The following is a 16,055-nucleotide window of genomic DNA, read 5'->3' on the forward strand; positions in this document are numbered from 1 at the left end:
TGATAAGTGTGCTGTTCTAGTAGTTTACCCACATTGCTATTTTATTACTAATAAATGAAAGGTGCTAGTTTGCTTTTGTTCTACAGTATTAGTTTATTGTGTTAGCCAGTTTTTGTCTTACAAGACCTTTGTCAGACATTTACTGGCTATTGCTGCTAAAGAAGCTACAATGTTTATAAACGACATTGGAAAAGAAGTTACATCCTTAGACTGAAGCACAAGGGATGGTGAAAACCTGGGACACACTGTGTACCGAAAACCAACACACACGGACTGATACCTACACAAACTATGATATCACCACCCAAGCCAGAAAAGAGGCATGAATAATACAGTCATAATGCCAGCAAGACAAATACGTGAGCCGCAGCACCTCAGACACAAAATACAACACGTGTTTTGAGGAGCAATTGGTACCCCACAAGTTATATTAGAAGTGTAACACAGCCAAACACTCAGCAAAGTGACGAATCAGAAAAAGAAATTTCGGGTACGGCCCTCCTGCCATACATTCCCAAGCGACAGACAAAATCAGCCATATATTGCGTATTTACAAACCAACAAAGATGATCAAAGAGTGCCTCAGATCAGCAAAGGACAAAAGGGTCCGCATTTGCAACGTCACAAATATACTTCATACCATGCACATGCAGAAAAGTTTATGTTGGAATGACAGGATAATCAATCAACACCAGGATCACAGAACATAAGAGACATTGCAGGTTGGGGCAGGTGTAGAAGTCGGCTGTGGCAGAGCACACACTGTACGAAACTGACCCCATAATAAAACTCACTGACACAGAAGTTCTGGTTGTAGAGAAGAACTATCATACTTGCTTGTTCAGATAAGTTATAGAAATACATGAACACTATAATAGATTCAACAAGAAAGAAGAAAGCCTCAAGTTAAACTGATCCGGGCTTCCCATGCTGCAGTGGACGACCGTTGCGAGTAGCAAGAGAACCACACTGGAAATGACTGTGGAGAAGCCCTTGGATGTTGGCACACCAGGTACATATAGCCTGTGGCCAAAAGCTCAGCTCCACTCCACCACAAGCAACAGAGAGTGAATCCTTAGCAATGCTAGGCATTCAAACGTCAGCCAAAGAACCCAAGACAGAAGCTAACAGGCAGTTTGTAAAATAAAAGAACTCTATGAATAGACAATGTGGGAAGTATAGAAAACTTGAGAGGATTATGTGAAGTTTAGAAGAGGGGAATTATTGAGCTATTTCTGGTCATTTAATATTAGATCTGGACTGTGAGCTAAATGTTTGTTAGTTTCCAGGGCCTTTGCTAAGTGGAGGACACGGGACTCTGACTGGTAGTTGTGGCCCTCACGCAGTACGTGCTCAGCAAATGTGTAGTCAGAGCTCTGCAACCTCCAGCTGTGTTCATGTTCAGCCAGCCTAGTTGTATGTCTCCACCTGACTGACCAATGTAGAACATGTCACAACCAGAACAGATAATTTTGTATACTCTATGCTAGCTAATAACTGGGTCTTATCTTTGCTATTGAATATTAACAGTAGAACAAAAGCAAAACTAGTGTTCCATTTATTATAATGTTGTTCTACCAACAAACGATGGAAGATTCAGTTAACATATTTTATTATTCTTTATTAGACCTATTCCCACATTACTGCTATTTGATTTTGTATTTATAACCCTGTACTCAATGGATCACAGGTCCTGTTCTTCTTGCTACCACATTTCACACACACTTACTACATTTCTATTCAAACTACCCATTTCTCTTTTCAAATTCTCTATTTGCTAACCCATTTAAGGGGACTTTGGACATTATGGTTTGTAGTTTTTACTAGTATTTTGAAATTTAATAACTAAAAAAAAACTTTAATAAATACTAGAATGAAACTTTAATCAAATAATTAATATACTGTGACCTCTACATGAAAAAAATTTAAAAACTGTGGAATATATGGTGAAGTGAATATAGATTTTTATTTTACATACTGAATTACGTGTAATTTTTTACTTTAGGTGCACTCCACTTCCACACTATTGAAAATAATAAGTCAATACAAATTTTATTCTTTTAGTTATTAACTTGTTGAAACAGTAAACTTCAAATATTTAACAATTTGTTGTTTTGTGATTTTTTGAAAATTGTTTTTTAGAAGTCAATTTTTTCTTCAAATAATTTAAGAACATATGACATGCTCCATCTCAAAATATTTAATACACTGTTGAATGATGTGGTTCACTGTGTAGGCAAGCACTGTATTATTACTCTGTAAAATTTTGTTTTTGTAGCTTTAATACTGGATGAGATAATGATACGTACATATGCAAAAACTTTGATTAGACAAAATTGAAACTAAAGATTTGCATGTTATTTTCTTCTGAATGATAGTAAGTCAAAACATTCCAGCTCCATAATTGTGCTGATTCTGAGTGACCTATTCATCTTCGTTAGTTTTCTTCCTTTTCTTTTTCATTCTGGCCTCCTTTGTTAAGCTTCTAGCAGCTTTTTCAGCTTCAGAGACATGTTGTCTGTGCACTTGTAGAGGCCCACTATATACACTGATAGAAAAAGAACTGCAACACCACAAAATAATTAATGTAGTCTAATGAAATTTTGGGAACACATTTGTCTAGGTAACATTGCAAGATTAAAGGTTAATGTAAGTGTGAGATAAGCCACTGTGAATGTAAAATGCTGCTACATTAATAGGCTGTGTAACCACAAGAATGTTGAATGCAAGCATGCAAATGTGTATGCATTGTGTTGCACAGTTGCCACATGTTACTTTGTGGGATGGAGTTCCATGCCTGTTCCACCTGGTCAGTCAATACAGGGACAACTAATGCTGTTCGTGGATTATTTTGGAATTATTGCCCGATGGTGTCCCATATATGCTTCACTGGAGACAGATCTGATGATTGAGCAGTTCAAGCCAACATGTCAACACCCTGTAGAGCACGACTGGTTACAACAGTGGTCTCTGGTCAAGTGCTATCCTGTTGGAAAACACCCCCTGCAATGTTTTTCACAAACGGCAGTACAAAAGGCCAAATCACCAGATTGACATACAAATTTGCCATCAGGGTACATGGGATAACCACGGGAGAGCTCCTGCCATCATAAAAAATCACATCCCAGACCATACTTCCAGGTGTGGCTCCAGTGTGTCTAGCACACTGATAACATTGTCTAGCACACTGCAACCAGCAGGCCCTCAACTTGCCTCCTCCTGACCAACACATGGCCATCACTGGCACCAAGGCAGAACCAGCTTGCATCAGAAAACACAACAGACCACCACCCTGCCTTCCGATGATCTCCCGCTTGACACAACTGAAGTCGCAGTTGCAGATGGTGTCGAGTCAGTGAAATGCATGCTACAGGGCATCTGGCTCGCAGCTATCCATGAAGTAAACAATTTGTAACAGTTTGTTGGGTCACTGTGGTGCCAACTGCTGTTCATATTGCTCCTGTAGTAGGAGCACACTGAACGCAATGGTCTTCCCTTTCGGTAGTGCCATGTAGCCGTCTGGAGCCCAGTCTTCTTGAAACTGTACGTGTTCATGACCAGCGCTGCCAACAATCATGGACAGAAGTTACACTCCTGTAGAATTTTTCTGCAAGATCGCAGATGGAACATCCAGGTTCTCATAGCCCTACTACATGACCTCATTCAACTCAGTGAGGTGTTGATAATGGTGTCTTTGTAACTTAAAGGTATTCATGATTAACTTCAAATCACCATATCGAAACTCAAAAGGTAACTAATGCTCACGACTGTTACAGCACGTATTTAAAGGAAGCTTGATTTGCATCCTCACAGTGTCACTACTCTTGCTACTCTTATGCAACAGGTGTGAATTTTGAACAGACATCATGTTTCAGATGTAGAAATATGCCTACCAACTTTTGTTTACATTGCACTGCTCTTCCTTGGTGCTGAGATATTTTTTCTGCATTAGTGTATGTTGTCCCAAGTTTTGACGCTTAGCCTTCTCATGGTTTTTAATCTGCATGTTACTCCATCACTAAAGCATATTATGGTAATCATGACACAAATCTGCAAAGCTCACACGCCAATAAAAACAGATTTTGGCAAGTGTTCCCAAATGGAACTACTAAAGTTTTCACTCAGATCCTCTGTTATGCCAGGAAAACATTTTTCAAGGAGTTTATAATCAGATTTCAATATATTGGGTCCAACACAACAGTTTCTGGCATGGGTTGCACATGTGTAGGTTTTTGTTCATTTGTTTCACATCTATTATACTTGCATTAGAAGTGTTTCCTTTTGGGCAAGGGCCACACTGTGGATGCTCATCAGTGGATTTCTGTGAAAAAATGTCGGCCAAGTTGCTTTTCTCATCGCACAGACATTTTCACTGTGTCTCCTAACAACTAGCACATAATATTCTGTGAGGTTTCCTATTTCTGATTTAGTGAGTCTGCCTCCTCCATCAATTACTCTGCAAGAACATGACAAGAAAAAACACTCTGATGGGAGAGTTTCTTGAGTCTTAGCCCATCCTCTTCTGCACATGTCCCACAAATTCCATCTTTTAAATTTCTGTTTCACCAAATGGTTTACAACCACAAGACTATTGAAGCCTTTAGAGTTACCATCACTGAAGTACTGAGTGTATCACACAGCACCTCTAGCTATTAACCTATTTAAAACAGAGACTGCTCCCTTGCTTTCCATACAACCATTGAAACCTTCGATATTTTTGTCACATTTGTGTTTATTTACCTTACTGGCACAACCATGACAGCTGCTTTGTCAGACATTTATAGTCCAGTACCTTGCCTGTATCTGTAGAGGAAACAGTGCAACTCCATTCAGCAATGTATAGCCTCTTTTTTACCAGGAACAGTCCAGTGTAGCAACAATATCACTAGATTTGTAGTGTCCTGCAGTTGGCAGGAAAGAACTACCAGTCAATTTGAACACACTTCATTATAATCAAAGAAAACACCTTCTTGGCATACATTAAGTGTTAAACGCAGGAACAAACAGAAAAAAAACTCACAACTCTTGTGGTGGCAAACCAGACAAGATACAAGACAATGAAAGAAAATACTGACCAAAATCTACACTACAAAATACAATGTGATACTACAATGCTACAGCTAGTGAGTACAACGCTAGGGCTGACGTAAATACTGGCCGGAGCTGTTCCTATAGGTTGGTCAACACTGCTGTTCTGACAGTCTGGGAGTCTTCATAAAGCCAGGTTGGCGGAGTGCTACACGAGTTATATGAGTTCCAATTGGTGGAACACTCTCACATGTTGTCTAGCAAAGTAGTTCCATGTTTATTTTGAAAGTCTGTTATTGTTTCTGTCCACTGGTGATGTTTCTCTCAGCGCTCCTGAAGGGGGTCGGCAAGCCATCTTGCGTGTCAGTTGTGCGGGCCCTCTAACAACAAGGGGTCGCTACGACATTTCTCCCCCTGGGAAAAAAAAAATGCACAGCACCACAAAAATCCATAGGAGTAGGTGGGCATCCTGGTCGACGACCATAGATTTGTGACTGGCAGGGGCGGGCAGCGGAAATGCGGCACGGGCAGCTGGCGGTGGAGACAGCAGCTGAGGCAGAGGCGGAAACGGAGGTTCCACCACATGGCGGTCAGCAACAAGCACTGGCAGCTTCACCTGACCATCCTGGCCCACCAGACAGGGGCGAAGCTGGTTGAGGTGCCGGCAGGCGGCAGGACCTTTGGCCCATAGGAGACACGCCATCACTTGGTCACAGAGCTCTGTGATGATCGCAGGCGCCCAGCGCACCCGTGGATGAGAGAAGGTCCGCGTCCAGACCTCCTGCCCGACGCGAAAGGAGTGTGCAGGCGTCTGGGTGGGAGGGTGAGAAGCCTCAGGCACCAGGACAGATAAGGGAGATCGGAAAGGTGAACCATGAAGTATCTCCTGTGGATTTTTACGAGCATGGGGGCGGCACGGTATGTAGCCAAAAAAAGAAGCACAGCCTCCTCCAGCAGGTAATAGTTCAGCAGCTTATCGAGCTGGGCCTTGAACGTCCGCAAAAAACATTCCACCCAGCCATTTGATGCAAGGTGAAATGGGGCAGTATGGACGAGGGAAATTCCATTGGCAGCACAGAATTGCTTCAACTCGGTCAAAGTAAATTGTGGACTGTTATCCATAACAATCATGTTGGGCAGGGTCTCAACAGCAAAGAGGCTTCGGATAATTTTGATAGTCTCTGAAGAAGTGGTCTTCATCATGCAGGAGACATAAGGTTATTCCAACCCGGAGTCTATCAGTCTGAGCCACTGGGAACCATGGAACGGCCCTGCAAAATCCAAATGGAGATGTTCCCATGGAGCAGCTGCATTCGCCATGAAAAATACTGGTGTGGGAATGCTGCCTGACGTGTTGGCACATGGTGTAGGCTGACACGAGGGGCACAATGTCTCTATCCAAACCACGCCAATAAAGCTGTTGGCAGGCCGACTGTTTGGTGAGGACAATGCCTCAATGGCCTGCATAGAAAAGGTCGAGGGCATGGCAGTGCAACAAATGTGGTATGACCACCCAGGGAACGTCAGAATCACTATGCAAAAGGATGATGCCACTGCAGAAAAGGAGACTATGCCAAGGATCCCAAAAATGCTGGACCTCTGCATTGTGGACATTACGACGGCTAGTTGGCCAACCCGCAGTGATTTGGCGGCAGAGAGCTTGCAGCGTCTGATCCTGAGTGGTGGCCCACCCGAATGCAGCGGCATCCCATGGAAGCACATCCAGAGCTGCGTCCACATCCAGTTCCACATGGAGGAACCAAATCAAGAGGGAGGCGTCAAACTCACAGTCCACCCCAGCAGGCAGCCAGGACAGAAAATTAGCATTTGTGTGCCATTGAGAAGTGCAACACACAATATCAAAGTCGAACGTCGCTAGGAAGAGCACCCAACGCTGGAGGTAGCATGCCATCAGTGTGGGCACAGTAGCACCCAGTCGCAACAAAGAAACCAAAGGTTTGTGGTCAGTCTGCAGCGTGAAATGATGATCATACACGAAATTGTAGAATTTCATCAGGGCGAAAACCACCGCTAAAGTTTCCTTTTCAATTTTACTATACTTGGTTTGAGCATCGGTCAATTGTTTGGATGCAAAAGCCACCGGCCTCTAAACGCCATCTACCACTTGCAGGAGGACCGCACTCAGGCCATAGTCCGAGGCATCAGCGATGACGGTGAGGGACAAGGGAGGATAGTAAGCGGCCAGACAAGGAGGACAAGAGAGAGCTGACTTGAGACCTGTGAAAGCCTGCTCACACGCCGTGTTCCAAACCCAACGTGCATCCTTGCGCAATAACCCGGTCAGGGACGGCAACATCTCAGCGGCATGGAGTATGAAATGCTGATAGTTGTTTATTTGACCGAGGATGGATTGCAGTTGTTTCATGTTGGTGGCAGGAGGCAGGTTTTGAATCACCTCGACATACTCCTTAGAGGCGTGTAGGCCGCAGGCATCAGTCGTGAAACCGAGATAGCTGACCTCTCGCGCAAAAAAAAGTCACACTTTTCTTCCCGGGAACGCAAGTTAGTCTTACAAAAAACCTGAAACAGCCGATCCACCCTGTCCACGAGGTCCACCACAGACTGGCCACCAACGATGACATCGTCCACATAATTGGCCATCCTGGGCACCTGGCATTTGAGGTGTTCCAAACAACATTGGAAAATGGCGAAGGCACTGGCAATGCCAAATGGGAGGCAGCTGTACCGGAAAAGGCCACACGGGGTATTGATGACTAGGATCTGCTACGATTCCTCCTCCAACAGCAGCTGCAAATAAGCATCGCACAAATCAATTTTAGCAAAAACAGTCGAGACCGCAAAGCATGAGAGTACATCATCCACCAATGGGACAGCATAGGGACCGATGACGGACTGAGAATTGACTGTGACCTTAAAATCACCACAGATGCGTAAAGCACCAATCAGCTTCTAGACTAACACGATAGGTGTCACCCAACAACTGCTTGCAACGGGAGAAAGGATGCCTCTGTCTTGTAAGTGGCGAGGTTCCACCTGGAGCCTGCCTCTGACAGCAAAAGGGACCAGGCAGGCCTTACAAAAAATGATGAACAGCAGAGGGAAGAAGCTGAACATGCGCGGTGAAACCCTTCACCCCTGGTGTAGAGGATGAGAACGTTTCGCATTTGCTGAGTAATGGGGCGAGAATGGCATCTGTTGAGGATATCGACACCACCTGTACTACATCCTGCACTGATAAATGCAGGCAACCAAAAATGTCCACACCCAGACGATTAGTAGCACCGGGTGACCCGACCCCCAAAAACAGCAGTGAAGGAACGACTGCTGTAAGAGATTGGTGTGGAAAAAATACCATTGACTGATTTGGAATTGTGTCAATTTGGAAGATCACCTGAATGTGCATGACCTCTAAGATAAGGAGGAAATGGGCACCCGACTGGGGAATGATGGAGAATACTTGGCCGTCAACGGAATGCGAGGCTTCCAGGTCCTGAAGGGACAATTTGTGATGAGCCTGTGAGTCCACAGGAGGCGTGGCATCTATGGGATGTTTCTGCGAAGCCTGACACACCATGGTGATATGGTCCGCTCGGCTGCAAGCCGTACATCTTGCTCACTGCTGGGGGCACTCCTACCGTTGGTGAGTCTGGAGAAGATGGAGTGGACCAATGGTCCGACAAGGCTCCTGCTCGGCACTAGGCAACTGGCGAGCCACAAAAACAGCTGGATCAAGATGTGGTGGTTGTAGCCGGTGAGACTGTTCAAACACACAAATAACCCACAGACAGGTGTCAAGGGACGGATCCTTTAACTTCAAAATATCAGCCCAAAGGCCCTTGTCTCATGCGTGAAACACCACCATATTGTGAATCAATGAAGAGGCATAAACTGCTTGCAGGCAACGTTGGTGCACCAGAATTTACAATCATGGGAGAGACCCTGGAGCATCATAATCCACTCCCGATAAGTCTGACCTGGGGACTTCCAACAAGAAAAGAAAGTCTGATGGGCGGAGGTGACAAGTATTTGTGCATCAAATTACTCAGAAAGGCACCCCTTAATATGAGTAAAAGAGATTTCGAGGGGACTGCTCAGGGTTCAATCGTTAAAAAAAAAAAGGGCTGACTTCGATTTTCATTGTGGATCCCATGTGCCAGTAAATGTTGTTCCAACCATTCACAGGAGAGTGTCTGTAAAGTTTGGAAGGTAGGAGACGAGGTACTGCCAGAAGTAAAGCTGTAAGGACGGGACGTAAGTCGTGCTTGGGTAGCTCAGATGGTAGAGCACTTGCCCGCGAAAGGCAAAGGTCCCAAGTTCGAGTCTCGGTCCGGCACACGGTTTTAATCTGCCAGGGAGTTTCATTTGACATAGTTCGACCATGATTCGAAGGACCTATCGAAAGCCGGAAATGTCGGTGGAGCCACGCACAAAGTGTTCAATTTACTTGCGATGGAATCAACTATATGAACTACCTCTTGCAACGCTGACGAGTGAGAGCGAATTTCTGAACGTGTAAGCATTGCCTGAATCTGCTGTAGAGGTTCCACCAACGGCAAGAAGCTCCTCGGAGGAGGCCATTCTGTTTGAAAATGAAAGTTTCATCATTGTCACCGATAACTGTACTGTCCTGCAGTCAGCAGGAAAGAACTAACAGTCAATTTGAACACACTTTATTATAATTAAAGAAAAATGCCTTCTTGGCATATGCTAAGTGTTAAATGTAAGAACAAACAGAAAAAAACCTCACAACTCTTGTGGTGGCAAACCAGATAAGGAAACAAGACAATGGAAGAAAATACTGACCAAAATCTACGCTACAAAATACAATGTGATACTACAATGCTACGGCCAGTTAATACAATGCTAGGGCCGGTGTAAATACTGGCCAGAGCTGTTCCTATCGGTTGGTCAACATTGCTGGTCTGACGGTCTAGGCGTGCTTATAAAGCCAGGTCGGCGAAGTGCTACATGAGGCATACGAGTTACGATTGGTGGAACACTCTCACATGTTATCTGGCGAAGTAGTTCCATGTTTATTGAGAAAGTCTGTTATTGTTTCTATCTGCTGGCAATGTTTCTGTCTGCGCTCCTGAAATGATATCGGCAACCCATCTTGCGTGTCAGTTGGGGGGCCCTCCAACAATAAGGGGCCACTACAACAAGATTGACAAATATCTACAGTTACTTTCACTGCCATCTGTACAGATATTTCACCGACTTCTGTTACGGCATTATGCAAACATTTATGATACTTCTAAAATTGACAGGTGGCAGTGGGAGATCCATCATAGCACACAATATCTGGGTTACTATTCTTTCTTGCCCAATACACTTCACTTCAAGGCATAAACAAGGTAAATATTCATATAATTATATTTTGTGCACGTTACAGGAGATGTCATTGTACATTTCATTACTTTACACACTTGGCATTCCCCTAAAACTCTGCTGAATACATCTCTTCTCTTACTTATGTCCTCTCTACACATAAGGGGTTTTCCACTATTACAGTATTACATTTAGCAACAGACAAAAGTAATTCCAAAAGCTTGCAGTTCCTAATTAAAAAGTAAGCATTATTTTCACTATTTACAAGCCCAACATCTTGTCCATTTTCAGCAAGATATTTGAACTTTAGTTTCGAAGCATTGCCTGCCAATCTTTTCGACCTAACCTGACTTCGCTGTGGTGTAACAATGTCTTCATTTTTACAATTTCCAACAACACACGTGTTGATTACCATAATATTTACAACTGTAATTAAACATTTTTGTTTTCGGCATTTTACAATGTAAAATGGTTGACATACCCAGTCACAATAACAAGTTTACAATAAGAATGCACGTAGAAAAAAGAGACGTAAACTCAAGTAATCTAGATTGCAGTAAATGCCTGCTCATAGTACAGTTGATATGTTCTTCAAGGACATTACACAAACAAATTGCTATGGAAATAGCAGTGCCATACTTAAATAACAAGACATTGTAGGCAACGTTCTGTGTTTGGCAGTAGTGTCCCATGTGAAATTTAAAATTTTCCCTGTGAACTAAATATTCAAAAAGATTACGGGCTTGCTGCCGGTCGTCGTTAGCTTCCAATTTTATCAAATAAATAATAATTCCCTTTTTTTTGGACCCTTGTGATATCCAGGTCCCCTTAATGAATCTAACATCCCATGCTCTGACACACAGGGTTCCAGCTTTGTTCTTCCTTATGCCAACATTCTCCTGAGTAGTCCCGGCCCCGAGATCTAAATGGGAGACTATGTTTCCTCTGGAATATTTTACTCAAGATGATGCCATCATTGTCAAGTCATACAGTAGCACTGCAAGACTTCAGAAAATATAACAGCTGTTGTTTTCCCTTGCTTTCAGCCATTTCCGCTATCAACATGGCAAAACCATATTGGTTAATGTTACAGGGATGGATTAATCTATCACCCTGAGTACTTCCTCTGCAAGTACTGAAAATAGTGCTGCCACTCTTCAGGAACCACAGGACTGGCTATCCTCTCCACAGGAACCTCTCCAATGTGACTGTATCTATGGTACAGCTATCCGTACCACTTGCACGCACGCACGCACGCACACACACACACACACACACACACACACACACACACACCCGGCACCACCTCCACGCGATCCATGATTCTTGATTACAGATAACTTGTTTTTAAACAACAACCAATACTCTGTTGCCATCATTCTGTGGAATAAAAATGAAGGGGTCTGGGTTCTTTTTTCATCACTCAGGTGATAGGGATGTTACTGTCTTTACAACAAATGTTTGTGAAGTGTGGAAACTGGAACTGGCTCACCAAAACATACTTTATTCTCACCATCCACCTGCATTTAATTTAAACCGGTTTCTCAACCCTATGGTTCCACATTCTTTTAGGCACACTTGCTTCAATCCTCTACATACATCCTATGTTCTGTCTCTCGACCAATCTCTATGCCTATGACCAATGTCTTTATACTGTACCCTAGCTTATCTTTCTTCCATATCATGAAGCCTTTAATTCAATCAGTTTCTCACATTTTGTCTCCGTTTTCATTTTGTCTTTGAACCAAGTTACTTAATTAAGTTTTCCTATTATACCTTTTGACACGTTCTATATATCTTGATCAAGTGAGAGAGGTAGAGGAGTGATTAGGCTATCCTTTCCCTTTAGCATTTCTGTAACTATCTTACATGAAGGCGCCAAACCCCGTGGCTCACCAATTTTGATGAGCTTACGCAAACCTTCTACGTGCAACTTGAAAATAATTCCTGTTTAACAGTTTGGTTCACTACACTCCAGTTTTTTGAAAAAAGAGAGAGAGAGAGATCAAGGCTTATAGCACAGAATCCATTCAGACCGAATGACATTCTTAGAGCATTCAAAATAAGTAAATTTCATTACACAAGCCAGGCACACAACCTAATTGTTCCCAATGAAGTGAAGAATTAAGTGAGTGTGATCCTTTATGGATCCACTTGATGAACTACATCCTCACTAACTGGCACAATGTTCAACTGGTACAGGGGATCAACATCAGCTTCCTTGCACAAAGGATTCATCTTGCATTTCTTGCAATACAAGAGTTGTCATTAAATCTTAGTTATCACCTCAAAAAAAATCAAGCTGCAATAAAGAAACTTGGTCATGGTGTTGGTCCTTTTCTACCTAACCACCCTCCAATGTGAAACATTTTCCCCCCACAATGGATGACTTGGTGCAGTTCTTGGTTGCAGAAATCTGTGTTTTAGCTGTTCCAATGAAATAGCACATGTGATGATGTTCTGTGCCGAACAAGCTGTTTCGGTGTCATGGAGAAGAAACAGCCACTTGCTCACCTTCCTGGGATGCCTCATCTTGACAGTCTCCTGCAATGCTCATGTGACAGTTTGCTCATAATGAATGTTATCAGTCATTATCACAGCAGTCCCAAAGTAACACTAAGTGTTTCCTTAACCAAATACAGTTGGGCCTTCACCTTTTTCGGCAGTGGTGAATGCACATGTTCCCACTTGTTGTTTCGCTCCATTTTCTCGAGGTCACACGGATATTCCCAGCACTTGTCCACAATGACTAGGCAGCTAAAGCAGCCATCTGGACAGGCCTGAAAAAGCTGCAATACTTCCACTGCTGTGACGTTCTGTTTTTTGAATGCGTTTGAGAAGTCACAGCAGCCAGTGGTTGGCAACATCAGTCATGTTCAGAAGTTCATGAAAGATACTGAAAACTGTTCCACGGTTGATTGCCCCTTTCTCAGCTATTGTCTCAATTACTGTACACCAGTCTCAGGGACCCAGGACCTTGACACAGAGATCATCTGTTACATCACAGTTTGTCACTGAGACTTGTTGAATCACTCGAAGTGTTTGCACCATTTGTTGGTGCACTGTTCCCACATCACCTCAACATGGATTGTTGTAGCATTGTTCCCTTCAAATGTGGGCAACAAATTGCTTCAAGATAATCCGCTTTACCTATGGGCTGTGCCATTTTGTTTTGGCTTTGCAAGAGCAGTGCTATCGCATTGTGGCACAGGAATTTAAATGTGTACCACGACTACAGAAATGCATCAGAAAAAAAAAAAAAACCTGTATAATTTCATTGATATGGTAGTTGAAACCTCATGACCGTCTCTTGTATTTTTTACTCTTTAGCAAGACAACAAAGGCTGTCACAAAATTTATACATTGTTGTTTTAATTAATACCATTTTTGTTGTGAACAATGGGCAAAAATTACCACTGCACTGTGCCTGCACTTGTCTGACTTATTTCCTTTGATAAGTTTAGAATTTTGGTATGAAGTTGAAAAATTATCACAAACTTATCAAAACACATCAGGAACTGCATCATCAAACTGAAATCGAAGATCCATAGCTTTGTATACAACTAGATGACAGTCCCAATATTTCAGATGATGTTATCATAATGCATTAAGTATGGTATGCATTGACATTGAGTGCCAAAAAAATGTCTTCATACCTGTAAATTGAGTCTGCTGAGTGTGAAATGTATGTGTGCAGGAAAATAGCATTTATACGATGTGTTACTGTGAAAGATTATCATTACAGCAAGGAAACAATGAGTTTGTTTGTTTGTGTGTGTGTGTGTGTGTGTGTGTGTGTGTGTGTGTGAGAGAGAGAGAGAGAGAGAGAGAGAGCACACTTACAGAAATAATAACATGTCACTTATAGCCTCTCTTTCATCTTCACTTTCCCTACTATACTATAGTACATTTTGTGAGAAGAACAGTCTGTTGCACATCTGTCATTAACCCGGATATGGGTGGTGGCAATAATGACCTTGTTCATAATAAAACATATTTTATATAAAATAATAATATATAAATTTTGTGGGATTTCATTCTCCTGTCAAAGAGTAAAAGAAGACTGCAATTAATATTGTTAAAACTCATGGGTGCACTCTACATTTCTTTGCCATTGGATCAGTTAGCGTGATCTTACCTCTTTGATTACATCTGCCATGGAACAAAGTCACAAATTCCTAGATTTCTCAGAAAATATTAGGTTGCGGGTCTGCCAAAATTTCCATCTTTTTGAGTGTTCTGATGACACCACAGATCCAAAACATCCTGTTTCATAACGTTTGACCTCAATTATTTGAAAAACTGAAGGAATGTGATGTAAATCCTTTCATAGGAATTACTTTTAACAGGCCTCAAACTAGTATACCAAATCTCATTGAAATTGGTGTGTGTGTGTGTGTGTGTGTGTGTGTGTGTGTGTGTGTGTGTGTGTTTGTTGGAAGGGGGGGGGGGGATGCTCTCACTCCAAATGTTCTTGCTTCAGTGATTGGAAAGTAGATAGTTTTTCTATCTCTATAACTGTTAATGTTATCTGTACAAAAGATAAACCCATCATTAAAGACACCACACTTGGACACTTGTGCTATTTTTCCATCTGACTTCTGCCCCCCTCCCCCCTTACACACACACACACACACACACACACACACACACACACACACACACACACACTGTTGATCACAATGGAAATTGGGTGAAATTGCATGTAAATATGTCAGCCATATCTTGTGTAGATGTTAATATTTACCAGCACTGGAAGGGACAATGTTCCAGTCGTTATATAGACTTCAAAGAAAATAGAAATCAGAGAAGCCAACAAACAGTTTTTCCTAAAATTGCACAACTCAGCATAAAAGGGGGAACAGCAACAGCCACAATAATAATAATAATAATAAACTCAATTTGACAAGTTCAATGTTCTTGTATTGATATTGCCATAGATAAATGAGTACTTATTAAGGCCATGATGATATTATCAGCAAAAAAAGTAGTAATCAGAACTGACAGAAGGAAACTGTGTTCTAGGTTAGCTTTAATTATACCACCCACAGAGCATTCAAGGCATGCAACTCCTTCTGAAGAGATATCATCTGTTTTAGATACAGTTCTACATAAACAAATGATGAATTCTACCAAAAGTATAACTACCTCAAAAAAGGCACCACATTAAGATTCTTTGACTTAAGATATGAATGAAAATATGACCACAAAACTCTTATTCACTATAGTTTGTCCTACATGTTTCTCTCTGTTCATGCTGTACAATTCTTTCCTCCTGCAGCCCCCAGAACACACAAAAACCGTCAGTTTGCAGGCATCTTTAAATGTGCTTCTGTGCTATCCACCATTCATTTGCAGATGACTGCTTGTCAGTCTTTTTATTTTTTTGAAACTCTTGAACAGATATGGATCTAAATTAAATGTTACTTCCCTTGATGAGTCCATTTTGTTTAAACCCTATTTTCAAGTTGTAAATGTCAATACACTACTGACCTTCATGCATGAATCAACATTCTCTCTTTCACAAGAAAAGGACTATCTAAATGTGTAAGAAACAATCTGAAAATAATTTCCACAATATTTTGTCAGTAATAGTTTCATAAAAAAATGTTAACACTTACCATATCTGTAAGAAATGCCTTGTCTATGTTGTCATTAAGGTTACAGATTGTGACCTCCAAGGGTGGTGGCTCACCAACATAATTTGCATCAATCTG

At 42.0% G+C, this 16,055-nt stretch overlaps 1 protein-coding gene across 3 annotated transcripts in view; it reads right to left on the reverse strand.

The window, feature by feature from the left end:
- The window catches only part of LOC126418649 (histone-lysine N-methyltransferase SETD1B), a 168,558-nt gene that overhangs the window by 110,339 nt on the left and 42,164 nt on the right, over positions 1–16,055 (reverse strand). For 2 of the 3 annotated variants that reach the window (XM_050085521.1, XM_050085522.1), the window contains exon 3: positions 15,960–16,052. The exons of the other annotated variant lie outside the window; for it this stretch is intronic. In XM_050085521.1, the coding sequence (XP_049941478.1) occupies positions 15,960–16,052 (93 nt within the window). The remainder of the gene's footprint in view (positions 1–15,959; positions 16,053–16,055) is intronic. 3 annotated transcript variants of the gene reach the window in all.

Source organism: Schistocerca serialis, chromosome 9, assembly GCF_023864345.2.
Source record: "Schistocerca serialis cubense isolate TAMUIC-IGC-003099 chromosome 9, iqSchSeri2.2, whole genome shotgun sequence".
In the NCBI taxonomy this organism is placed as follows: domain Eukaryota; kingdom Metazoa; phylum Arthropoda; class Insecta; order Orthoptera; family Acrididae; genus Schistocerca; species Schistocerca serialis.